This window comes from Rattus norvegicus, chromosome X (genome assembly GCF_021556685.1).
Source record: "Rattus norvegicus strain SHRSP/BbbUtx chromosome X, alternate assembly SHRSP_T2T, whole genome shotgun sequence".
NCBI lineage: Eukaryota > Metazoa > Chordata > Mammalia > Rodentia > Muridae > Rattus > Rattus norvegicus.
This window is the reverse complement of record NC_141554.1, coordinates 43,116,111-43,143,035: the sequence shown is the minus strand read 5'-3', so window position 1 is coordinate 43,143,035 and position 26,925 is coordinate 43,116,111. Positions and strand designations below refer to the sequence as shown.

Sequence of the window (26,925 nt, the reverse complement as noted above, 5' to 3'; positions counted from 1 at the left end):
TCCTCTAAAAGGATTCTGGTAACTGTTTGACTTACATTGTTTTGTTCAGTGCTCTCTGACATAAAAGATTGCTGTTATTATTTCTAAGGTTTATACATTTCAAATTATGAATGGTGATGAACAAAATTATTGTAAGTGCAATGGAATCTGAGGCAAATGAAAGGGAAATTAAGCAGGAAGAACAGAGCTTATAGCTTATTGAACATAACCGAGTAAGAAGCAGCTACAAAGCATTCAATCCCCAATGCTACCTCAGACAAATGTAAGAAACTAAGATTTGGAGTAGTTGCAGATTTCTGCATAATGGATTTGAAATTCTGTCTTAGTCAGGGTTTTCCTGCTGTGAACAGACACCCTGACCAAGGCAACTCTTATAAAGGACAACATTTAATTGGGGCTGGCTTACAGGTTCAGAGGCTTAGTCCATTATCATCAAGGTGGGAACATGGCAGTTGCCAGGCAGACATGGTTCAGGCAAAGCTGAGAGTTCTACCTCTTCATCTGAAGGCTGCTAGCAGAATACTGACTTCCAGACAGCTGAGATGAGGGTGTTAAAGCCCACACCCATGGTGGCATGCCTACTCCAATAAGACCACACCTCCAAATAGTGCCACTTCCTGGGCCAAGCATATACAAACCCTCAGAAATACTTTCTATAAAAATATAATTTAGAGGTGTTTGATTATTAAGGCAACTGGCCACATGGCTGTAGGTCTTAGAAGTCTGTGGTAGAGTGTGAAAGGGTAGCATCACCTCTAGTAGCTAAAGTAAGGATTATGAATGAGATTATCGAAGCATGATGAGAAAAGAACTGAGGAAGGAATTCAGCAAAATGCTACCATAGGAATAGAAAGCTGGGGATCAGTGGTTGACCTCTTGCCTAGTAGTCATAAGGCCTTCCCCAGTGTAGTTACATGGAAGGGAGGGAGGGTAGTCAAGGTGGGTAGCCATTGAAGGGTTATCAGTAAGAGAAAGAAAAGTTTGAAATGGCCTGGCCCAGTCAATCACAGCGATGGTATTAAAATTGTAATTGAGCTTTATTTTGCCCCTGGAAGGTTTCTGTTTACTTTAAGCACTTTGGCTCATTTTCAGAATTTGATAGGAATGGTCTTTTTTTTTTCATTTGGTATTTTAACCTATTTTATTTATACTTATTTATTTTTGATACAAAGTTTTACATAGTGTTGCCTAGGCTATAGGGAAACTACTGGATTTAATGAGTCCTCCTCCAGCTTCTCAGGTGGTCAGGACTACAGTCATGTGCCGCCACACCTGCGTCACTCTTATTTCCAATTGTGTTCAGAAGGTATTTCTGTTCTTAGCACTTGAGATGCTCAAGCAGGAAGATTAGATGTCCAAGGTCATCTATGGCTGCTAATTGAGTTTGAAGCCTGCTCTATGTGAGATCTTGTCTTCAAAACAAGCAGTCTAAATCTTCAGGCTTTTGCCCCTTCAAATTATTTTTTCTCCATAAATAAGGAGTATCTAAATTTCAAACTTGATCACCTTACAATCTGTGTTAGTGTTTTTTGTGCTCTAGAATAAGACCATAGTTGTTAACATGGCCTGGAAAGACTTCCTCATGTGTCTCTTCTCACTCTTCCACTTTAGTGACTGCTGTGTTCTCTCCCTGACAGCAAATTTCTACACCTAGCCACATTGTACTCTAGTCATCTCCTCGACTGTGACATTGTATTAGTTACTTCCTATTATTGTGACAAAAACCTATGTCCAAGGCAACTTAGGAAGTGTTTAATTGAGCTTACAGTTTCAGAGGGTTAGAGCCCATGATGGAGGAAAGGCACGGTGGCAGGGGAGGCAGAGGGTGCTAACTTGAAACCTCAAAGCCTGTCCCCCAAAGTAACACACTTCCTCTAACAAGAGCACACCTGCTAATTCTTCCCAAACATTCTACCAACTGGGGACCAAGTATTGGAGCTTATGGGGTCATTCTCATGCAGAGCACCACAGACATGATCTCTTGTACCTTAGGGCTTTCTTCTAGATGCACTCCTTATGTCTTCCTGAGATGTTCTGCTTCCTCCATACTTCTCAAATCAAGCTCCTGCCTATTCTTCAGGGCTCACCTTCCTCTTAAGAGTCACTTTTACCTGCATTCAGGAGGCTAAATTCAAGATTGCCACAAGTTTGAGGCTAGGCTAAAAGTACCAAGCCACTTGAAAGTACATGGCAATACTATCTCAAAGAAAGTAACAATGGAAAGTGACATTTTTGAAACCATCTCCTAGTTTATGTTCTTCTGGCTGCTGTTGGCACCTGTCTGTACCTTGCTTTCTAACTGATTCTTTGTCTCTCCCTCACTGAACTAATACTCCCTAAGTCCAGAGTTCTCTGAGTGTTATAAACCTCTAGAATTAGAGCAGAGCTAAGAAAGACCAGAGTAAACTGATTCTTTGCACCATAACATCGTGGTATTCAGGAAAGAGAGAGGGGAGATTGGAGTGTTTTTCTCACACACTTATTGTAAAAATTGCTTTATTACCGAAGGGCTGCTACCAGGAAACACAGCATCATAAAAGCTGAGGAAGAATGCGGATGCCAGAAAAAATTAACCTTGTCTTACTCTTCTCCTTCACCTGATAGGACCTGGTGTCAAAGATGCTTCATGTAGATCCTCATCAGAGACTGACTGCTGCTCTTGTGCTCAGACATCCTTGGATTGTCCACTGGGACCAACTGCCACAATACCAACTAAACAGACAGGATGCACCGCATCTCGTAAAGGTAAGCAGCCCTCTTTATATCCAGTCATTGCTTTCTATGTGACCTCCAGAGTGAACAAGGACAGCTGAGCCTCCAAGAACCCTTTCTCCATGCCCCCAGCAACTTTCTCTTTCATCTTGTTTACAAGTTCTAGTGTGGGAGGCTCATACATGACTGTCTAACATGTTGGCATAAGGGCACGAGGCATACCAGAATGTCAGTAATTAAGTTAATGTAAGGGAAATGTTTGCACGTCTGTCATTCTGTATTCACAGGTGTTCACTATCAGGGCAGAATCTATGAATTTTTCTAACTGAAAGATCATGGTTTATAGCCTCTCATATTACAGGGTTATAAAGACAAATTAAATGACCTTAAGAAAAATGAGGACTGCTCTATTTGAGCCCCTCTATTCTTTCTCATATTAAATTTCAGCCTCTCACATTGGCCCCAACTTTAGCTAAATCTGAAATATTCACCAGAGATTATTCTCATAGAAGACTGGTAAAGATCTATGTTCGTTTGTGTAAGAAAAACTCCTGGGGAAGCCCTGTTTTCCATCTGTATACATGGTGTTCTTGTTGTAACCTTCCTTTGCTTTTCTCAGGGTGCCATGGCAGCTACATACTCTGCTTTAAACCGCAATCAGTCTCCAGTTTTGGAACCGGTAGGCCGTTCTACTCTTGCTCAGCGGAGAGGTATTAAAAAAATCACCTCAACAGCCCTGTGAAGTGACCTCAGTGAGATGTTTGGTACCATGATGTAAGCTGATAGCACAAGTTCTGGCGACAGGTAGCACATACCTGAGAGACACCTGCAAGCACACACTGTCCCAGCTGGTACCCATAACGCTGCTGCTCCTGCTTCGTCTCTTCTCGCTTTAAGTGATTGTTAGCAAGTTAGATTTTCCTGGAGCTCCGAAATGAAAATGGAAACATGATGAAGATCTATTCACTGAATCAACAAAAATAACGAACACATGAATACCACCTAAAATACACTGAATAAAAGTACTCTACACCATATAGCATTATTTTTATAGGAAATATTTCATGTCCCCTAAATATTCTTTGTTAGTTACAGGGATGGACAGTTTATGTTAAGCACTTAGCTTAAACAGTTCATTTATATTAGCACTGTATCCTTTGTGCCATCCAACATTTTGTATGTTTTTGTAAACAGTTCATATACAGTACATTTCTGTACTGCTTTCTTTAATGTATACATGCCTTGTTTAACTTGGAGTCTACTAATCAATTGACTATTAAATCTGGATAAATAGTTCACCTGGATTAACAGTATTGTTGGAAAACTTTAAAGATGGCCAGATTGATTGAACAGCTATTGAATGTAATTCTTTCAAATTGTACATATCGCCCCGTTTGTTTCACAGGTTGGTTCATTTGTTCTTCAAGCCAGGTGCTCTGTCAGACTAACTAGAGAGCTGTTAACAGGAGAGAAGTTGGGGTGTGTGTGTGTGTGTGTGTGTTTGTGTGTGTGTGTGTGTGTGTGTGTGTGTGTGTGTGTGTGTGTGTGGCATGAAATCAGGAATACACCTATGAAGTCAGTCCACAGACTTTGATTTCTTAAGGTTTCTTTCCCTTAATTAAAAAAGTAGTCCTTGCACTTTTAACCTTACATAGCCCTCATACTTAATATTTGGCAGTATACATCAAAGACCTTTAAAAGAACCAGAATAAATTAGAAAAGGGAATTTTAGCAAGTGGTAATTAAAGCCTTACTGGATATTTCATGTTTAAATAGATATTCTATATTAAACACTAATTTGGATATAATAAAGGCCACAGGCCTCCATATAAAATTGGATTTAAACTTTCTTATTCTAGGGAATAAAATATTCTTCATCAAACAATATCTGTTCTAAACTGGAGTCATAGCTGCTGCAGGCTGAATGACTGATTCGCACTGACTGTTTTCCGAATCCCTTCTGAAGGTTTATAGCCATGTGATGTTTCTTTTGACTTCAGTAGTCGCCAGATTTCGCAATGGCCTCCGGCTGCACTTCGGTGCAGTATTCACATCTAACTTGGTAGTTTCTGGTTTCATTTAACAACAATAAAAAAACCCTTCTCTATCCATCATTACCCATATCTTCGTCACACTACCCAGTGTACATTTTGTGATGTGCTAAACATGAGCAAAGAAAGGTGATTTAGCTTCCCTCATCAGGCATGTGCCCCAATACATGTGAGTCCCTTCCTGCTTTTTGCAGTGCATAAAAACACCTATCATTCCTTATTTTCTCTGCTACTAAAGAGAAAGAGAAAATCTCTTAGTACCCCCTTTCCCCAAGCAACACACAATGATTGCATAGAAATGAAGTGTACGCTTATCTCCTAACTGAAAGGCATTCTACATACCAGCGATTGAAGGGCTTGAGTATGTGGATGCTTTCATCGCCTAGCAAGAAAGCCTTTCCCTCCTCTAGGCAATGTGTCCGATTCCTCCACTTATCCCATCTCCTATTCAAGTTTTCTTCAGAACACCACGCTGCCTTTCTGTCATATCGTCACCCAACCAGGAGCTAAAGTCAAAAACCATCTATTTCCTCATAGCAGTCATATATTGCTATCATATATTGCCAAGTGTATTTCCTTTAAGAAGAATTGCCTTTTTTATCTAGTCAAACTGCCGGTTTTATTGGAGAAAAACAATAGATTCATAAAACTGAAGGCTTCCTACTGACAAAGCAAGTTAGGAGCATAAATGACTGCATCTGTGGCTTTAGTGTTCACATTGTCTCTGGGCAGATGCAGATGACAATGTAGTGCTTGTGCTGGGTTAGCCTTTCCAGTCCCTTCACAAAGTCCATTTCTCACAGGCCACTCTACTTAACGCTAACAACACTCCTGAAGTCTTCCACCTTTCACCCATCCCTGCTAGTTTCTAGGACTTATCCCAGAGTTGTTGGCCGACTTTTATGTTTCACTGAAAGAAGGAACTAAACTGACAGGCCTCTTTACAGATAATCTCTTGGTTTACAATGCAAAATAATATCCCAGATAATAGAAATGCATTTTAACATAGTCAAGCACATACTGGAAACTATGAGTTATAATTCTGTGTGTTTTGCATCTTCCCTTTCAAGTGATGATATTAAATGAAGGTAAGTTATTTTTTACTTTTTATGAATCATTTCAGCTCCTTCTGTTTAAAAGGATATCTCCTAAGTGCATTACTCCCTTAAATTTAACAGATGTGAAGCAAATCTTTTTTCACAAGCCACCCCACAAGTCTAAAAATAATTTTAGCAAGACCCAAAGTCAAGATACTGTGAGGCTGGCATACGGAAGAGTCAGTTCTGAGTGTCTGGAGGGAGGATGCTGGGCATGTGCAGTAGTTTCCACATTTTGGATGTAGCCACATCCAAAACATCAGAAGACATCAAGAGAAGTGGGGGTTGTCCTCTTAGCTGTGCACATACCCTCAGCCTAGGAAGGATTTGAACAGAGAGTAGGTGCAGAAACTTCAAAAGAAGGCATGTATTTGATAGGGAAAGGGCCAGGGCAGGCTAATCCTGGCATGATAGGTGCAAAAGGCTTTCTAAACTTTGGGCCCTTGGTATAAGATGTCCTTAATTACTGTGGGGGCCAGTAACGCACATTTCAACATGACCTTGATAGTCTCCATTCCCTGGCTTTATGAATTACCTACACTATTTCAGGTTGTTTTGCTGTATTTTATAAAAATAAGTTCTCTCTTACTATGGTGTTGAAAATGTGAGACTTGGGAAAGTATTCACACAGAGAGCTCTGGAGTGCAAAGGATCAAAAACAGCTCTCTTTTCTGTGACTCACAAAAACAACGGATCTCATGGCTGATCTTGGTGCTTAAAGCAGGAAGGTCCAGTCTAACTCTCTATCTGTTCCTCTGCAAGATCCAACTCCTGTGACTAACCTGGATGTATACTTTGAGCCTTATTTAATTCACAGAGAAGTTGACTTAATTCAGTGTTTTTATTTCAATTAATGAAAACAGTCCTCTTTCAACCCCAGGTTACTTACATTTTGCTGATCTCCCCCAAGAGATCATTGGTGGAGACCAATTAATGAAGGAGTGAATTTCAGTTTCTTGAGACAGTGGTATTCTACAGAGCCACACCTAACCACTTTTTCCAGTGAAGAATCTACACAATAATACCCAAATATGGGTGGCCAAGAAGAATCTTTATCTACAGTGTGCTTTGTGTTTTTGACACTGCTGTATTTTGTGTTGCCAAGTGACTTGTAACTGGTTCCAAAGTGACAGTTCTTTAAAAATTCTAGTAATTAAGTCAACTTAAATTTTTGTAAAACCTGGTGTCACTATAGGTCTCACAAGTACCACTTTTATTCCAGTCTTTAACTGTTCCTAGTGGGCATAGCAAGGGTTGGAGTGAGAGCCTACTTCCTACCTCTTAAGGCACTTTCCTCATTGTTTTGCCATATAACCTTGAACTGCAGGATAAGCTGTTGAAATATCCATGACTTTTCCCAGAGCAACTAGCAAGGTATATGACATTTTGGATAGAGATTAGTGGAAAGGAAAATTTAGAGGTTTAAGTCCAGATGTATGAACCTCAAAAAATGTCTTCTAAATATATACCATTTAAGTACATTATATGGAAATGTATTTGAGCAGAGAGTCACTATAATAGTTCTCTCTAAGTAGATTAGTTCAATGTCCAATGAAAGTGAACATCTTTATTCCTATATTACTATAGTACTGGATGAACTGTATACTGAGTTTTTCAAACAAGTATTTAAAGTAGAACTTTTAAGTACAGAGCAAGGGCATGAGGATAAAGACTTTGGGTTGTGTTTCTGTAAGTGTAGTTTACCATATAAAACTTTGTTTCTTAATTTTAAAAAAGGTTTCAAAGTAATGCCATTCATTAGCATCCTTAATGATTATGAGTGATGAGTGTGTAACTCGAAATCATATACATGTATTAGTTTATCTTAACTTTTTGCCCTAAATAAAAGGGAAGGTGTACACCTAAAAGATGTAATTATTTTGCAGTTTTTGGCCATGGGTGGGAATGGGGTGGGTATCTACTTGAGCTGTTTTTAAAAAAGAAAAAAATCAGAAATATTTTTCTACTATTATATATGATCTTCCTTTATACTAGCTTATCTCTAGTAAGGCATGCCAGAAGCCCAAACAAGGTACCATATCAAGGGTTCTTACTGCTGTACCTTTCATCGGTGGGTAAATCGCATCAGATACTGGGCATTGTGGCCATAGTTATGAAGTGCTTGTGAGGATCAGATTTCACTGAATACTAATTTGTTTTACTTAAGAGTCTAATCTGGGAAGTTTGCAAATCATACTATTAATGTGTAATCTAAGCTCTTTCCAATGTATCCATGAATAATCCTGGAACAATATTGCTTGTATTCCTGTCAAACAACAGGTTTTGTAATCTTTAAAAGAAATGGAAATTTATATAATAAAGTTTCAAGTAAAGCATGTATGTTCCTTTTATCCAATGATTTTAGTTATATGATTAGAATTTTACAATATAAAATTTTCTATCCAAATTGTTTTTATGAAATTATATTGATAGAATTTAAATCAGGAATATTTCTAATTTAGTAAGTGAGCAAAACATCTTCTCCAATATTAGGCCAGGCACAAATAAAATAATCTTTTTCTAGAAGTCCACATCTACCAGACTTGGCTCCAAAATTCCCCCTTTCCTTTGTTATCTTAGTTCTCCCTTGGGTTTCCTCTGCTATCCAGAGTGAGCCTTGTGACTTCAGATTGATCACCCAAACCTTGCTTTTGTACTGTAACCACGGAGAGAAACTCAAGTCTTTGCTTCTTGGTTAATTTTATCTGCATCTCTAGATGCTGTATGAAACTATACAAGTATGCAAGTGACAGTTTTGGTTTTATTTGCAATTAAGTCCTTACAGTATTTGTCCATCTTTTTTTTTTTCTTACTGAAATCCATTCTCCCATTTCTTTTTATTTTTTTTTAAATAAAAAGTTTGTGGGGGAGGGGTAGAGAGGTGTTTTGGGTTCTTTTGGTTTGGAACTTTAGAGACAGGATTTCACTATGTAAATCTTGGTTGGTCTGCAACTGAGTATGTAGACTAGCCTGTCCTTAAACTTGAAACAGTCCTGCCATAGTTTCCACAGTGATGGGATTACAGGCATGCCACCACCCCTCAGGTTCATTTATTTTCAAAGTATTTTTATTGAGATATGATTCATATACCATAAAGTTTGCCCATTTAAAATTTACAATTCAGTGTTTTTAGCACATTTACAGAGTTGCATGGCCATTATGATAGCACAGTTTTAGAACATGTCATCATTCCCAAAGAAAATTTGTATCCTATTCTAAACTACCACAGCTGTCTTTCTTGGACAGTTGCAATACCTCATACATAGTTTCGGTTTCTATCTTTGTCCCCTGCAGCCATTCTTAACATGCAAGCCAAATGGTCTGCTTAAAACCTACCAAGGGTTACAAGTGATCTGGTTTCCTTATATCTCTAATCTTGGTCTTCCATCTCCCAAACTGCTCCCTGGCTTGCTGCATTCTTCATCATATCATCTGTTCTAATTTGTTGTCTGTTGTGATAAACACCATGACCACTTGGGGAGCACCTTGGGGAGAAGAGGGCTTATTTGGCTTACAGGTCTTGATCATAGTCCTAGAGGGAGATTAGGGCAGGAGCTGAAACTGAGACCATTGAAGAATGCTTCTTGCCGACTTGCGCTCTCTATGGCTTGCTCAGCCTGCTTTCATATACAGCCCAAGACCACCAGTCCAAGGGTGGAACAGCCCGCAGTGGGCTGAGTATCCTGTATCATACATTAATCAAAATGCCCCACAAAGCTGTCCACATGAAGGTAATTCCTCAGTTGGGATTCTTCCTTCCCCTGTAGCTCTAGTTTGTGCTAAGATGGCAAAAACCAAGTGGGACACTGGCCTGGGTCTTCCTTCACCATAAACGTAGAGACTGCAAGGGGCCCTTGTCTTTCCCTGTCTACACATTTCTGACCATTGCCCACATGATTCATCTCTGCCTCAGTTATTCTGATAAACAGATGTAGGAACCTTGCTAAAGGAGACCAAAAAAAAAAAAAAAAAAAAAAAAACCACAACCCTGATTTGTATTTTGTCCTGTGAAGCTTTACACCAAACACTGACTTCTAAACATAATTATACACTTTGGGTCTGATTACTAAACACCTGACATACTGCATTCATTTCTGTGGTTCGAACACTGAGGCTTACAGAGGTGATCTAGCTGCCTCGGAACACAGAGTAAGAAGTTTTGTAGAAGCTGTTTAAACTCAGGACTCTATATAAAGAGTTTGGAGGTTCAGCCACCCATTAGTTCATTCCTGAAATCTCCACACGGTAAAGATGGAGGAAGACTGGGCTACATAGTGAGCCCTGCCTCCCCCCACAAAAGCCTGTATGTTGAAAAAAATACAAATGAAAAGAGAAAACCAGAACCTTTTAATTCCCCTAACATTTTTCATTTCTTGAGACCTGGTCACACTGTATATGTAGACCAGGCTGGCCTTAAACTCCGAGGTTCCTGCCGCCTCAAACTTGGAGTGCTAGGAATAAGGTGTGTACTAACATGCCCGGTTTCCCCTGTCATCTTTAATTACACTCTGAGAAATCTGTCACTAAGTTTCTCAGCCAGGCAGGAACTGTAGGATGTCTACCAGCATTTCTGGCCTCTCCTCAGGCATCAGCATCATTCATTCCTTCCTCCACTCCTGACAACCAGAAATGTCTCGAGACATTGCCAAATGTCCACAGTAGAGAAGTACTGTTCGATCATTATACCTTATTTCTCTTTCATTTAGTCTCCTTCCCTATAGAATGTTAAAATTCTAATGTTTCCCCCAAAAGAAGGTCATTTAAAATAAGCCTACCTTGAATTTTCTATATGCTATTGCCAGAATGGAGGGGTATGTATGGCAATCAGAGGACAACTTTGTGGAGTTGGTTCTCTCCTTCCACGGGTTCCAGGGACTGAACTCAACTTGCCAGGCTTTCCTGGTAAGTGCTATTACCTGCTGAGCCATCATGCTGGCCCAAATAATCCTGGTTTGAAGTGAAGTTATTTGCTCTAAGAAGTTACGCAGTGTTCCTTTGCTGGAACTACCAGAACAAAGAATGGGAGAGTGAGTTGTTTAAACATCAAAAATGTACAGTCTCTTGGCTGTGTTTGCTTTGTAGTCATGGTCTTACTATGTAGCCCAGGCTAGCCTGGAATTCACTATGTAGCCCAGTTTTCCCCTAAATTCTCAGCACTCCTCCTGCCTCAGTCTCACAGGTGCTAGGATTAAAGGCATGAACTACGAGGCCTGCCTACTACTTTTACTCAGTTTTGAAGATGCCAAATCTAAGGTCAAGGTGGAGACAAGTCTGATTTCTTCTGAGGTCTCTGTGGCTTGCACATGATTACTGGCTCAGGAACTGTTTGTTCTTCTTTATGCCTCATTATGCATAGGTGCTAATTGCATTTGTTTTGGGATAGGGTCTCCCTATGTAGCCTTCTCTGGCCAGTAACTCATAGAGGTTTACTTTCCTCTGCCTCCTCAGTACTGGGATTAAAGGCCCATGTCACCATGCCCAGCTTTAATGTCAAGTCTTGGCATCAAGTCTAAGGATCTCATTTCAATATAACCACTTTAACGACCTTATATCCAAACACAGTAATATATATATATATATATATATATATATATATATATATATGCACATCAGCATGAATATTGAGAGATTCAGACCCTAACATCGACTTTCTTCCATTCCTTTTATCCTGTATGTGCTGAGCACCCTACCATGTGCTGGCATTCTGTTAAGTGTTATAAACAGACCTGGCTACAGTGAGTTAGGATGAGATTTTCTTTTTTTTTTTTTAAGTACCATGCAAATATTCTATTAAAGTTTGGAAAGGGATGGCAGGAGGGCCTTCTCTCCTTCCCCTCAGATTTCCAGTTTGGTTGGGCCGGCGAAAGGGCCCCAATAAAACTCAACTATGAGGTTAGTGAGTCAGCAGCTTGTCAAGCCTGGGATTCTCTTGGCTAGGAAGCAGAGATGCTGCCCAAGCCAGCAGCCTGCACCACTTCAATTTCCCCTCCTCTCTTCCACTCCTTCACTGTGACGCAGGGCCCCTCCTGGCCCCTTCCGGACGCCGGGGTCCGCTCCACCCACTAGCAGCAGTGAGCCCCTCCCTGGCAGGCTTCTTCCTCGGCTCCCACCGTAGGGCTGCCCCTTGGCCACGCCTGCGCCTTAGAGCCAAGGGAGGGTGGGAGGCTGGGCCCCGCGGGCGGGGGAGGAGGAGGGCCGGGGGAAGCACCGCCCGCTGCCGCGACGCCATTTGCCACTGCGGAGCGTGGGCGCAGGCGGCTCTCGCAAGCACCAGTGACCAACCTCTCCCGAACACGCTTCTCGACCTCCCGCACAGTCTTCATCCCGCGCACTCCTCAGTGTCGCCTGTCCGAGTCACCACCGTTCCTGCCGCCAGCCCAAGCACGATCTTGCACGCCGCCAGCCGGTCTTTGCCGCCATGCCCAAGAATAAAGGTAAGGACGCCGCCGGGACCGGGGCTCTGCTCCGCGCCGGCTCCCTGGCTCTGCTCGCGGCCTCGAGGTCAACCCAGGCCGCAGTGACCTTCCTGCCATCTTTCCTTGCCTCTTCTCCGGCTGCATTCTCTGCGTCCTACTCGGAGCTCGGCAGAAGCACAGGGAAGTTACTCCTGGCTCCCAGTTTGGCCACATTGGGGTGGAGCCGACGCCATTTTTGTAGGGCCTCCTGTGTGAGAATGTGGGCTCGTGCCCCCGATTCGCGCCACACTGGCCGCGGCGCTAGGGGGACCCTTGGGAACCCCTGCCTCGGACTTCTTGGGCTTACAACACGTGGGGAGTTAAGCCCTGGGAGCCAGTCTGAACTTTGAAAAAGGGTGATGCCTTGCTTGCTTTCGTGCCCATCTGGCACCTCCATAGGATTCTTTATGGACACTTAGTTGGTACTGTTGAGGCTGCTCCGGTGTAGCCAGTGGCCAGTACTTTGATGCATTTTTAAAGTTCATCCCTAGAGAATCACTTTGCTCCATAGTTCTGCCCGGCTTAACTTTTTCCACAGAGCACTTGACCCGTATTTAGCCAACTTTTCCACTTTTGCTTCAGATCTTGTATATGTTTTGATGGAAAAAAAAAAACAATGATTACGATTTCTAAGTGCAGCGTTTCCTGAGGTCATTTTCATTTTTATAGATTCACAGTATTTTGTGGTGGTGACTTTTGATGGAATCAAACCTATCCTTAGCAGCACTCTACCACTTTGCTCTGTCCCCAGGCTGACCCGGATTCACTGTGTTCCCTAAACAAACGTTGAGTTTGGCATTCCCCTGCTTCAGCTTCCTGAGTAGCTGGAATTACAAGCTTGCTATATTCACTGTCCTTGTAATCTCTCAAAACTATAAAGTAAAAAGTACAGGAGAGGAGCAAACACATTACATGGCCCTTAAGAATTTAGAATTTAGGTGGGGGGAGGGGTGCACGCCTTTAGTCCCAGCACTTGGGGCCAGAGGCAGGTGGATCTCTGAATTCAAGGTCCGCCTGGTCTACAGAGTGAGTGACAGTACTACACAGAAACTCCCTCTCTAGAAAAAAAAATTGGAAGTCTTCGGGCAGAAGAGATGCATGTCTTCCTGGTTAAGAGAACCAAAGTTAGGTTCACACACCCACATAGTGCTGTTCGTGACTGCCTGTAACTCTAGCTCTAGGGAGTCCAATGCTTTTTTCTACCCCACCCCTGCCCCTCCACAATCACACTAAGTCTTTGATCATTCATCCTTCTCCCTTGTCCTATGCCCGCTAGCTAGCACGCCTTTCTGCGTGAAAGTTGGCTCCAAGAGGTCTACTTAGTTACTCTTTGTGCCAACCACCATTTACATGAGCCCTCCGAGTACTTGGTCACAGTTTTGTGAACAGGTTGATTTTAGATAGTCTTGCCATCCTTCCCCTAACTCTTCCCACAAATGTAGCAGAGGACTGACTTGTCTGGCCTTGGTGGGAGAGGATAGGCCGTGGAGAGGAGATTTAAGGGGGGCACCCTTTCAGAGGCCGTACCAGTAGTGGGGAGCATTGGGGATGTAAATAAAAATAATGAAAAAAATAAGTTAATCCAGGAAAAAAACTCTTGCTGTATAGCCCCAGCTGACCTTGAACTTGTCTCCACCTCACCGCTGGGCCTCAAAAATAAAGGTTGCAACCTGATTGTCCTGAGAAAGGTGTGATTATAAGCATAATATGTTCAAAGTTCTAACATTCCTACCTGTAGACGAGATGGTATCTGGACCACCTCAGTACGCAAGGGAATCTTAATTTCACCCTAATTCTAGTGACTAGATTTCCGGTTGTCACTAGTTGTAAACCCTAGGAGGATGGGAATGGTGTCAATCATAATCACATTGGCTCAGTAGTACTTAGCCTGAAAGATGCTCAATAAATACTTGTTCCACTTACTCATCTCCGGTCTGGTGACTCCACCCATAGGTGAACAGGAGATTCCTATGTGGTTCCAAGGAGACAGAACTTCCACACTAAATCACATTCTAGTCGATAGCCCACTATGTTTCAAGAAGTATTCTACCTGGGCTTATTTCTCTGAAACCCCTCTGTAGTTTAAAGAAAGGATCTGAGAACTGTAATTGCGCTTGAGAACTAGGTAAGTCTTTTAGAAAGAGAGAGAATGGGGTTGGGGATTTAGCTCAGTGGTAGAGCGCTTGGAGCTGGTCCCTAGCTCCGAAAAAAAGAAAAAAGAAAAAAAGAAAGAGAGAGAGTGGGATTGAAAAGAAAAGAATGGTTATTTTTTATTGCTTTTCTGTCATACTCAGGCTTTGTCTCATTTCATTCTTTGTTTTGTTTGTTTGAGACAGAGTTTCTCTGTGTAACCCTGATTGTCCTGGAACTCACTCTGTAGATCAGGCTGGCCTCAAACTCACAGAGCTCCCCTACCTCTGGGATTAAAGGTACACTGGCCTTCATTCTTTCTAAGGAGAATTTGAAAAGCACTTGTTTTCGTGGCCATAACATAGAAAGGGGAAGAGTGCTAACTCTTGGGATTGCAGACAAGCACCACTATGCCTGTCTTGCTCATTTCTTTGTATCCCTGTATAGTATTCCATTGTATAGTACCACTGTTGATATGCTTACTCTTAAGATATGTAGGGCCAGGGGTTGGGGATTTAGCTCAGTGGTAGAGCGCTTGCCTAGGAAGCGCAAGGCCCTGGGTTCGGTCCCCAGCTCCGGGAAAAAAAAAAAGATATGTAGGGCTAGAGAGATGGCTCAGCATCTAAGAGTACTGGCTGCTCTTCAGAGGCCCTTTGTTCAGTTCCCAGCACCCACATGGTAGCTTACGACTGTCTGTAACTCCATTTGCAGGGCGTCCAATGTCCGCTTCTAGTGCCTCCTTAGGCTCCAGAAATGCCCAGGATAGACATGGACAACATTTTAAAAGAAGTTCTAGAGGCAATTAACACCTTGCTTTTAAATTTACAATATATCCATTATGGTACACTTCACAGGATAAAGTTTACACTCGTGGGGTTACTAGCCTTTTGCCATTATGAAATCAGTATGTCCCAGTCTAGAAGCAATAACGTCATTTTCCTCTCCCCTGTCATAGGAGTGGGTTCAGGTATGTTTTTGTAAAATGTATCAGGACCCAGTTTTTGGTGGCTCATAATTGTACTGCCAGCCTTCAGGAGACTGAGACAGAAGGATTGCCCCAATTGCAAAGCTAGCATGGGCTATAAGGAGAGACCCTATCTCAAAAAAATAAGAAGAAGAAGAAGAAAGCTGAAGCCTATGTGGTTAAGATTATGGATCATAATTCTCTGGAAAGGAGCCTTAATCTGAGAGCCCTGGTGGGACAGAGGAGGATCGAGGCTGGATGTGGGATCCCAAGCTCACTGATTAAAATTTTGAGGGTTGGGGATTTAGCTCAGTGGTAGAGCGCTTGCCTAGGAAGCGCAAGGCCCTGGGTTCGGTCCCCAGCTCCGAAGGAAAAAAAAACAAAAAAATTTTTGAGTGAGTTATTTCATCCCTGAACTTTAGTGAACTTACCTGTAAACTGGGACTAAATGGCATTATAGTCAAGATGATTGTGACAAGTGGGTGGCACTCTGAAATAATAGATAAGAGCATGGCCACTGTGCTCATCTAACCACCTTGAGGGCAGCCCCATGCCCAGCAGGATGGCCAACACCAAAGGAACTCAGTGGAATCTCAGAGGGCTTTTTCTAACCTTAGTACCAGCCCCTTTACTTGTATATTATTGCTTCTGGGTTGGGCTTTTTTGGAGCATTCCTGCTTGTGTGAACATGTGTCCCTTTGTCTAGATGCATTTCTTGTGCTTTTCCTGGTTGTTTTGTCATTCCTATTATTGTGTCTTTAATTTATTATTTAATTTATTATTGTATCTTTAATTTAATTATTCCTCAGATGCTTTCATTTTCTCATGACACAGAGAATGAATCTATATGGGGTGGAAGATGGGTAGGGGGCAAAGTATCAGAATATATGAAGAAAATGAGGATGTTACTTAAGGCTAGTATGGTAGCATTAAAGGCCGGAACATGGTAAGTTTAAGATGATTAACCAGATTCGATCAATATTTCAATTTGGTTGACTTTTAAAGATGCTTTTCTAGCTGGGTGGTGCTGGTATATACCTTTAAGCCCAACACTTGGGGAGGCAGAAGCGGGTGGATGGACCTCTGTGTTCCAGACCAGTTTGGTCTACGCAGAGAAATCCTGTCTCCAAAACAAACAAACAAGCAAGACAGTTTTTTTAAGTCTGTTATTATTTATCTAACATTTTTCTTTTCATAGTGTTTTGCAAATAACTGATATCTCTTTTTTTCTTATCAAAACCACTAGGAAAAGGAGGTAAAAACCGGCGTAGAGGGAAGAATGAAAATGAATCCGAAAAGCGAGAGCTTGTGTTCAAGGAGGATGGGCAAGGTAAGATGCTGATGAAGCTGGGCTCTTGTTCAGGTTTCCTGTTTGGTTTCCTGTGTGGGGAATCGAACACTTTCTCCCTAGCAGACTAGACTCCTGGCTTACTGCCTCTGGTAATGTTTGCGTTCATTTGCACCTACATCTGGGTATTCTTAAAAGAGCCTGGTTAAGAATTTGTCATTGTAGGCCATAATATACACCTTTAATCCCAACACTCAGAGGCATAGAGACAGAATAACCAAGGCTATATGACAATATCCCATCTCAAAAAAAGAGAGTAATTTGGTATTTGACCTAAGTGAAAAAAGATTCTAGCTTTCTAAAAATAAGTACAGTTAGACTTATTTAGCAAGTTGATTTAGCAAGGATATCACTAACATTTAAGATACTTGTACTGAAAATGTCATGAGATTTCTTGATTAAATATTCAAAGAGGGAAAAGTGAGGGCATGAATGAAACAAGTAAAGGTCTGAGTATGAGATTTATGAGGTATGGTGTATATACTGAGACTGGACACCTTTGATCTCTAGAAGAAGAGCATGGTCATAAGAGCGGTAGTCAGTCGAGTAGATAATTAAAGCATCTAATAACAGACCAGTTGTTATATTACAGACTCTTGTTTCTCGTTCAACCATTAACTAGCCAAGTGTTTAGCTCCCTCTGTTTATTCCATATTTGCCCTTTGTATATTTATTACTTATAAATACAACCACATGTTCTTATTTATCTACAGTGGACTATTATAAAGAAGCTTTTATCGAAAAAAGTAGGCAATGTTTCTTGCCTTTTTTTTCCCCCTCTTCTACCCCATCCATTTAGAATATGCTCAGGTAATCAAAATGTTGGGAAATGGACGATTGGAAGCCATGTGTTTCGATGGTGTAAAGAGGCTTTGCCACATCAGAGGAAAATTGAGAAAAAAGGTAAGTGTGTGGACATCTAGCCTATCTTCACAACTGTTGATGGTATGAAAGAGGGAGGGGCTGGAGAATATTCCAGTTTTAAGGAGTCATAAAGAGGTCTGGCAAACGGCCCTCTGCCTTCCGAAAAGTCCCAGCACTGAGGGAGAGGTGGTTACAGGGGAGAATGTGCTTTAATTTCCTGATACCAGTCCTTCACAAAGGAAGAAGATGGGGAAAGCTGTGTCCATATAAGTGAGTAGAAGACAGCGACTTAGAAAACCACATTTTTTCTGTTTTTATAGTAGATAACCAAGTGGTTTGTAAACTCCTCGGTTTCTAAGTGAATTGTCTCTAGGATTTCATGATTCCATTTTATCTAAAACATATCGTACAGTGATTTTTCTCTTTTAGGTTTGGATAAATACCTCGGATATCATATTGGTGGGCCTCCGAGATTACCAGGTAAGTTACTTTTAAGTGTGTTGTTGATTCGCTTGAACTCCAGGAGTCATTTCGAGATTACCAGGTAAGTTACTTTTAAGTGTGTTGTTGATTCGCTTGAACTCCAGGAGTCATTTCCTAACAGCCCATGTGTCTTAGGCATTATGCCAGGTGTTCCTGGCATTCTACTTCCAAATGCCAGTCTGAGGAGTCAGACATTGAGTTTTTCTCTGTCATGACTATTTGAAGTTTCCCATTTTACAGTGACCAACACTTCTGTGTATTGGTATTCTTTTTTTTTTTTAACTTGTCCTTCAGGTTTTCTTTTTTTACTTTATACGTCTTAAAAATCTAGGAACCAGTTGTGTAGAGTTTTACAGCTGAAGGAACCCAGTTACATCCCACAAATTGCATATAGCCTGGTATATTCATTTCTTTTTGGGGGGGGGGGGTTTGGAGCTGGGGACTGAACCCAGGGCCTTGCGCTTCTTAGGCAAGCGCTCTACCACTGAGCTAAATCCCCAACCCCCATTTCTTTTTTTTTTTAAGTTTACTTTGCATCCCAATATCAGCTCCCCTCTGCCCTTAGTACCCCTCACACAGAACCTCTCCCCCTTGCTCCCTCCCCTTCTCTTCTAATCACTATAACACAAACAAAAGGAAGAAAGGGCTCTGTTAGGAGGAACAGTCTATCACAGTGCAGGAACCCAAGGCAGCTGATCAGTCTTCCCAACCCTGTGTTGAGAATGACCTTGAGTTCTTAATAACACTCCACCCCCCACCCCCAATCACAACCACTAGGACCAGTTCCTTTAATACATTTCTATTTGTTTGCCTTTCATTATACTTAGTTTTTTACTTTCGTATTCCAGATTAAAAGAGTCAACATCTTTGTTTCAAACCATAGGATTCTTTATAGGTGATTTGGCACTCCAGGGGCATAGGTCGTGTTTGGAGACTATTCTGGGTACCATGGCTTGAGTGAGGGGCTGGGGTAGAGTACTGGGGATGTGGAACAGCCTTCAGTGCACAGCAGTCTACTGGCTCACAATCATCAGTAGTGCTTTGGTCGAGAAAAGGTGCTCCAAATTCATAAACCATTTTCCATCTTAACAGTAACTCTAGAAGAAGAAAGACTGATTGTTGTTAGAAAGGACACCGACATTTAGACAGGCTTAACACTGACTCTAATCTCCCACGATCTTTTCTCTGTCCTCTGATCTGACACTAAAAGGGAGTCCAGAGAAATCGTGGCATTACTGTCTACTGGGAGCTTAGAATAAGTGCGTGTTCTTGGGGCTGGAGAGATGACTTAGCCATTAAGAACACTTAACTCTGACAGAGGATCTGGCTTTGATTTTCATTCACCACTACATCAATAGCTCCACTTCCAGAGGATCTGATGCCTCATCTAACCTCTATGGACATGAGGCACACATGTATGTGGTGGGCATGTATTATAGACTATATATGTCTCCAGGCAAAATATTCATACTTATAAATAGATCTAAAAAGGAAACTTTTTAAGAAAAAAATCTCAGATTCTTGCCATCTGCCCCCCTCCTTTTCTGTATACTTTTCACGGTTTTAAAAGTACTAGTTTAGATGACAATGTGAATGAAAAACAGAATCTCCTAAGGATAAACATTAGCATCAGCAATTTACGTGTTCCTTCATTACTGTGAGTGGGCACTGGAAGCATGTGGAGGTCAGAGGGCAACGTTGTGGGATGGATCCTTTTTTTCAGAGATGGAGGAATACTTTTTATTCAGTCCAGGACTACAACACATGGAACCACCTAACTTTACAAACCTAATCTAGAAAGTCACTCACAGATAGACCTAAAGATTCCTTTCCTTTGTGATTCTAAATCCTGTCAAATTGACTAGATTAATCATCACAGTTGGCACTGACATACATATGAAAAAGTATATTTATTTCCTTAGATCAGGGCTAGAGAGGTGGCTCAGCAGTTAAGAATACTTGCTGCTCTTGCAGAGGCCCAGAGTCTGGTTCCCAGCACCCACATCAAGTGACTACCATCCACCTCCAGGTCCAGGGGATCTGATGCCCCTGCTAGCCTCTAGAGGTACCCACACATACATGCATGTACATACACATATACATACACATTTTTAAAATTCCTTAGGTTTCGCTACCAAGTCTCAGTCTTGACCTGTGGTGTTTGTTCACTCTGTAAATTTTTCCAGGGGAGCAATTGTGTTTCTGATAAAAGGATAATTATAAGTAATATAAAGGATTAGGACTGTGTTAGAGAGGTGAGCTTTATCTTCCCAGAATATTTAGTCATTTCTCAGTTGCATTCATAAAACTTCTGAGTTAAATCTAAGGAAGGGGGGAGAAAGATTTTATAGCAAAACATTGAGATTTGAATTTTTAAATTCAATTTGAAAGTGTTGTATGATATAACAGATAACAATGTGAAACAGTCAGATCTGAAAATTGCTTGCTTTTGTTTCGAGGACAACAAAGCCGATGTCATTTTAAAATACAACGCAGATGAAGCTAGAAGTCTCAAGGCCTATGGCGAGCTTCCGGAACATGGTAATGACTTGAGTTATTATTAACAAGTCTTGTGCTGTGTAGGTTGCCTGCTGGTTAAGTGAATGAAATTTTGTAGATTTTTATTGATGATCCTATTTTTGTGCTTAACACAATTAGAGTGAGGCATACCTGATTATACTCCTAGTAGATACCATAAGAAAGAAGGTCCTGATAAAAGTGTAGTTAGTGAGAAATTAGAGTATCAGCCAAAGGAGTTATTTGTTATGGTAAATTCAAACTCCTTCAAGGAAGGTTCAGTCACGGCCACCTTACCATGCACAGAGCAGATTTAGTCGCTAGCACTGTTGAAAAGCACTCCTTCAAGAATGCCCTTGCTCGCGTGTAAATATGAGGAGTAGTAACTACGGAGTACAGGCTTTCAGTGAGTGGCACTTTTAATCTGTTGTTCTTTATGCATTACTGTATGGTTTTTTAAACTAATATACTTTGTTTCCCCCCTCAAAATACAAGCCCCCTAGACCCTTTTCAGAGGGAAAATATACTTTATACACTGTTTTGGAAGTCTACATTTTTTCACATGGCAGTGTGTTTTGAATTGCCTGCACTGTGATTCCTTATGGGAACATGACTTCTTGTAAACAGTCAGACCGTACTGAGAATTATAAACTTGCCGTTTCCATCTAGGAGATAGTAAGATATTTGGGGATGGAGTAGTAGCTGGCTCCTTTTCATCCTTTAGGGGAAAGCATGGTTTGCCCAGATGTTTCTTCCCAATTAATGATTGGAAGGAATCAGTTGTTCTTTTCTTTTTTTTATTATTTTTTTATTTTTTGGTTTATTTGTATGTTTCTATATGGTTCAGTTGGATCAGGAGTTAAGTTTTCTGGACACTTGAAACCTTCCTTAATACCAAGGCCAGTCATGACTCCTCAAATCTGTCCCTCCTAAAGGAACTTTTTCTTTCCTTTTCTTTTCTTGAGGTAGGAAATAAAGTCGTTAGTATGTGCATAAACTTTTGAAGCTTACCTGAATGGTGTAATTGCTTCAGAGTTAGTATAATTAGACATCGTCTTGCTCAGGAGCCCTTGTGAACAAAATAAAATTAAAAATGCTCCCAATGTTTTGCTCCATATAGCAAAATTAGTAGAAATTTGGAAGTCAACATTTTTGCTATATTATCAGTGTTCGTGTGTGTGTTTGTTTTAGCTAAAATCAATGAAACTGATACATTTGGTCCTGGAGATGATGATGAAATTCAGTTTGATGACATTGGGGATGATGATGAAGACATCGATGATGTAAGTAGACATATCCTGCTTTTCCTGCTTTCTGTTCGTGAGTTACATACAAAGAGAATAGCCCTTTCCCCCTAAATTTCTAGAATACTAGGACTAAAGAACCTTTAAATGAGAGTGTGTGTCTATATTTGGAGTGGAAGGAATGTGTCCAGAAGGGGAAGACAAGCAAGGTGGAGAGATGAAAGAATAGTGAGTGAGTATTGGCTAGAGACATGTTTGTGCATGTGTGAAATGTTGCAATGAAAACCATTACTTAGCACAATTAATATATACAAATAAAAGTTATTTGGGAAACTGAAGCCAGGTGATTGCTGCAAGTCAGCCTGGATTGCAAAGTGAATACCAGGCCAGCCAGAACGACACAGCAAATACCTTGCACCCACACCTAGCTTTCAACACAGTACTATCATAACAAAAACATTTTAGGAGCTGGAGAAAACAGTGTATCAATTAATACACGTCAGGTGGCTTATAACTGCCTGTAACTTCTAACGTCTGTTCAAGAGGAAATTTGTAAAACTAAATATATTTGTAAGGTTTTTATTTTATTTTACAAATATGCTTCTTTTTTAAAAATACATAATTTTTATGTACATTGGTGTTTTGCCTGCATGTATCTCTGTGTGAAGGTGTCAGAAATCCTGTGACTGGAGTTGCAGACAGGTACAAGCTTCTATGTGGATGCTGCGAATTACCCTGGTCCTCTGGCTAAATTACCTCACTAAATACCTTTAGAAAAACATTTAAGGCTAGAAAGATGGCTTATTAGGTAAGGGTTCCAGGGGACTTCTTACTGCTTCCTCCTGGCCTCCACAAGGGCACTAGGCACACAAGTGGTGTGCATATAAAATAAAGAACATTTTAATACCTACTCCACAATAGAAAGTGATTTCTTAATGGTGGTTTCTCTAGAGATTTGAGGGAGGGGAATTAGTAGTGCAGTAGTGGTGTCTAAGTGCTCAGATTAAATATGCGCTCCACTACTCCCAGCAAAACATTCTTTGACTAAATTGTTACTTGTATTTTAGCAATAGAATGAACATACAGTAGCCATATGTTATGGGTTAGATGCTAATCCAAAACTCTTTGATGCCTATACTAAGGTGGGACTCTTCAGGAAATGACAGTCTTGAGCAAGGCCATAAATCAGTGGTAGGGTACTTCCCTAGCAAGTACAAGGTCCCGAGTAATCACCTAGGAATTCAAAAAGCGAAGAGAGGGAGAGAAAGGAAAGCAGAGGAAGAAGCTACAGGTCTATGTTCCTCTTTTTATACTTTTAGTGTTTTTTACTTCTGTGTAGTATGTGTGTTGGGCACCATGTGTATGTTGCAGGGGTGCCCATGAAGGGACCAGAAGAGAGCATCAGGTCCTCTGGAACTGCAGTTAAAGGCAGTTGTGATCCACCCAATGTGGGTGCTAGTAACAAAACTCTGCAGGAGCAGTAAGGAATTTTAACCAGCAAGCCATCTCTCTACTCCCAGAATTTATATTGTTGCAAGCACTATTTTAATACATATTTATTTTGTGTACGAGTGAACAAGTATACCCATGCTAGGCCACGCATGTTAAGGTCAGTTTACATGGGTTCTAGAGAGCCTCAGATTTGACAACAAACACACATGCCTTCTGAGCCATCTCCTTGGCCCATGAACTATGTCTTGGTTGTTTTGGGTTTGTTCTTAAAAAGTTGTTATATCACCTACTTTCTGTCTTGGGCACATTTCTCTAGCTGTTTTCTATGTGTTTGAAGGTGTTCTATCGGTACTCCTATAACTAAATTGAGAGAAAAGGATGTAAGACATACTTAACTAGTTCTTATGGGTCATGTTCCTGTTGCCTCTTTTCTTTTCCTACTCCCAAAATACTAAATCTGAAATCAGGGCTGGAAATATGGCTCAGCTGTTGGCAAAGCTTACTGTCTCCTTTTGCACTGCTTGCTTTCTTACTTTACTTCTTGAAGCAAAAAGAAGTGTTTTATTTCTATGTGCCTGCATGCGTGTGTGCGAGTGAACGGAAGCCAGAAGAGGGTGTTAGGTTCCCTGGAGCTTGAGTTGCAGTCAGTTGTGAACTACCTTATTGGTGCTGGGAAGCAAACCAGGGACCTCTGCGTGAGCAGTAAGCATTCTCAGGGAGCAAAGAAAATCCTAAGGGAAATGTCACAGGTTGTATAGGAAATCAACTTGGTCTGAAGAGGAAGTTCCACATGTAAGCTTTTCTCAATTACAATTCACTTTAGAGACCCCAACCTCCATAATATTTTACATGATACATGTTATTTTTTGTAAAGATTGTGTAGGTTTTTATGTGTGGGTGTCCACTGAGACCAGCAAATGACATTGGTCCTGAGGTCCTCTTCCTCCAAGCTCCCCTAGCACTGCACCCCAACTATCTTTTTTTAGAATTTTCCCTTTGACTTAATGTTCTTTTCTCTTTCAGATCTAAAATGAACTCAACATTGCACATTCCAGTCTTCCTGAAGATTGTCCTTCAAGTTTGGAATCTGGCCATAGACCTCAAAGAAAAGTTTTCACTGTCACCTCAATTGTAATTTGTTGAGGCAGATTTGATACTACAGTCTTTCAAAACTGATAATCTTAACTGATATGCTAAGCCCATTTTGTTGATTTGATTTAATGGTCCTTAAGAAGACCATTTAAGGGGGAAAAAAAGGCCTTTCCTACTTTGATCCCATCTAGTAAGTAAATGGGTGTTTTGGATAAACCATTTGCCTTGTACTCAGTATAAATTATGATTAAGCCCTACCTTTGCATAGCTGTTGACTGTACAGTCTTTGTGTATATTCCAGTTGCCCAGGGATTTTGATACAAATGGAGGCAGAAATCTGTGTTTTGTTTTGTTATATTTGAGACAAGAGTCTAACTTTGTATTTCAGGCTAGCTTGGAGTTCACTGTGGTACTGGTGGACCTCAAACTTGCTTTGATCCTCCTTTCTTGACCTCTTGAGTGCAGAGAGCATATGTATGTACCACCATACCTGGCAGAAATCTATTTAAAGGCAAAAATGATAGGTCTGCTTTTCATATTTAAGTATTTGGCTATTTTTATACTAGCTTTGATACCATGTACATTTTTTCATGATTTTATTTTGCAGTCATCAGCTTACTGGAGGAGGAAAGGCATTTCCAAAATGGTTTTTAGGGTTGGTTTGTTTGTTTCAGAAGAGAGAGTGTTGAGACAGGGTTACTTTGGGTGGCCCTAGTTGTCATTGGACTCACTCTGTCTCTACACCAGACTGGCTCCAAACTTACAGAAGTCTGCTTGCCTATGCCTCCCAAGTGCTGGGATTAAAGGTGTGTGCCACCACCACCACCACCTGGCTCCAAAATGTTTTTAGAAGCTGATTTTTAATGCCAATTTTTAATTACGGTCAGTAGTTTCAAAAATTGAACACTAGGTGGTGCTCAGTTTTAACATAGGAAATACTATTTTAATTGTTGAGATGTTTGCTCTTCTCAACTAGTGTGTATAGGAAATTTCCCAAACAAAGAAAAGATTGTTTTACTCGTGTGTAGAATATTTTTACCCAACAGAAAGATTATGTTGGAGTATTGCTTTTTTTTTCAGGAGTCTTACTCACATAAGCTACAATTTTCAGTGCTTTATAAACACAGAAAACATAGGCAAGTGAAGATTTAAGTTTATAACCATATAAATATTACATAGCAAAAGTATAAATAAATGAATGCTTTTTCAGGCTTTCCCTAACTGAGGATAACAGACTCAAGCCTGGTATGGTGACGTGACCTGTGACCCCGCACATAAGAGGTCTGGGCAGGAGGGACAGAAGTTGACCATGGTTTTAGAAACTGGTTTTTAATGCCAATTTTGAAGTAATGTCTCAAGAAACAAAGCTAATGAAAAGATTTCTTATTGCTGAATCAAAGAGCTATAGCTGAAAAAATATCACATTACAGAGGATATTACACTCTGATTTTACATTAGGGACAAGTTTACTTTGTGGACAGTCTGGGGAGGGTTTAGGGGAATCCCATTCTCTTTCTACTGGGGAATTAGGTTTGCTCTTATTTAGGAGTTGTAAGACTGGGAGCTGAGGTAGTTGGGATTCAGTAGACACGCTGAAATGCGAGTTTAAAACCCAGAACCATCATGCAGCTTGTGGACCTTGTATCCTACTAGCATCAAGAAAACTTTTCATTCATGAAAAGGAACTCGCCTTCACATGGTTTCACAACAAGGAGATCTTTTCTAATTATTTCTAAACTATGACTTCCATCTCCTAGGTTTGCATACTCTGCCTCATAACCCAAGGTAACCATAAAAACATTAGGGAAGACGTAGTGGTGCAGTGTCTATTTCTTCTCCTGTGGAGCTCCTCGGTGTTTATCTTGGCAGACTGCATCTGAGAACAAGGCTGCAGGTAGCCTTGAAGCCTTTGCTGAGCACTTGTCTTCCTTCGTAATTAGACCTCTGTACCTTAAAGGGGTTTCGCCAGCTGGATGCAGCATGCCTGGGGCCCCAGCACTGGGAGATCTGCCATTGAATAGTAGCCAGGGTATATAAGGCACCGTCTCAGAAGCAACAATGAAAATCATTTGTGCTAAATTTGCAGTGTATATAGATTACTTTATGAGCAGTGTTTTACTCCTGCATAGGTGATCCAGCTCAAAAGTTGATTTTCTACTTCTGTAACAAACAAGATTTGAAATGTTTTTAGAAATTAGACATGACCCCACTTCCTCTATCTTCTAGTGGTTTTTATCTTTTTTTTTCTTAAAGCAGCATTATTGAGTGTGTTTGTATCCTGGATGATCTGGAGTCATAATGATTTAAAATAGTTGAATACAGTTGTATGAATACAGTATGCAAATGCTACCTGGGAGAAGAGCTCTTTGATGTGTATTTGGTGTGGAATTGTATAGTGCCACTGATCCGATTTTAGTTCTGATAAGGAATGGAAATGCTCTTTAAGGAAATTGTTTACTTTTCTTTATTTTTGGTTCCTATAGTACAACTCCAAGCAGCACCCAGGAAGAAAAATA

General features: G+C 40.8%; 2 protein-coding genes across 10 annotated transcripts in view; both read left to right on the top strand.

The window, feature by feature from the left end:
* Positions 1–8,198, top strand: part of Rps6ka3 (ribosomal protein S6 kinase A3) — a 106,187-nt gene extending 97,989 nt beyond the window's left edge. For 7 of the 9 annotated variants that reach the window (XM_087600563.1, XM_087600559.1, XM_087600560.1 and 4 more), the window contains 2 exons: positions 2,605–2,745; positions 3,332–8,196. In XM_087600563.1, coding sequence (XP_087456689.1) covers positions 2,605–2,745; positions 3,332–3,454 — 264 coding nt within the window. In that variant the 3' untranslated portion in view covers positions 3,455–8,196. 9 annotated transcript variants of the gene reach the window in all.
* A 3,867-nt stretch (positions 8,199–12,065) lies between these two features.
* On the top strand, positions 12,066–26,757 carry Eif1ax (eukaryotic translation initiation factor 1A, X-linked). Its single transcript, NM_001106963.1, is given in 7 exon segments — positions 12,066–12,294; positions 16,656–16,739; positions 17,557–17,660; positions 18,051–18,101; positions 20,564–20,645; positions 21,813–21,904; positions 24,341–26,757. Coding segments are annotated over 7 exon segments (435 nt in total). The 5' UTR covers positions 12,066–12,278; the 3' UTR covers positions 24,347–26,757.
* The last annotated feature ends 168 nt before the right edge of the window (positions 26,758–26,925 follow it).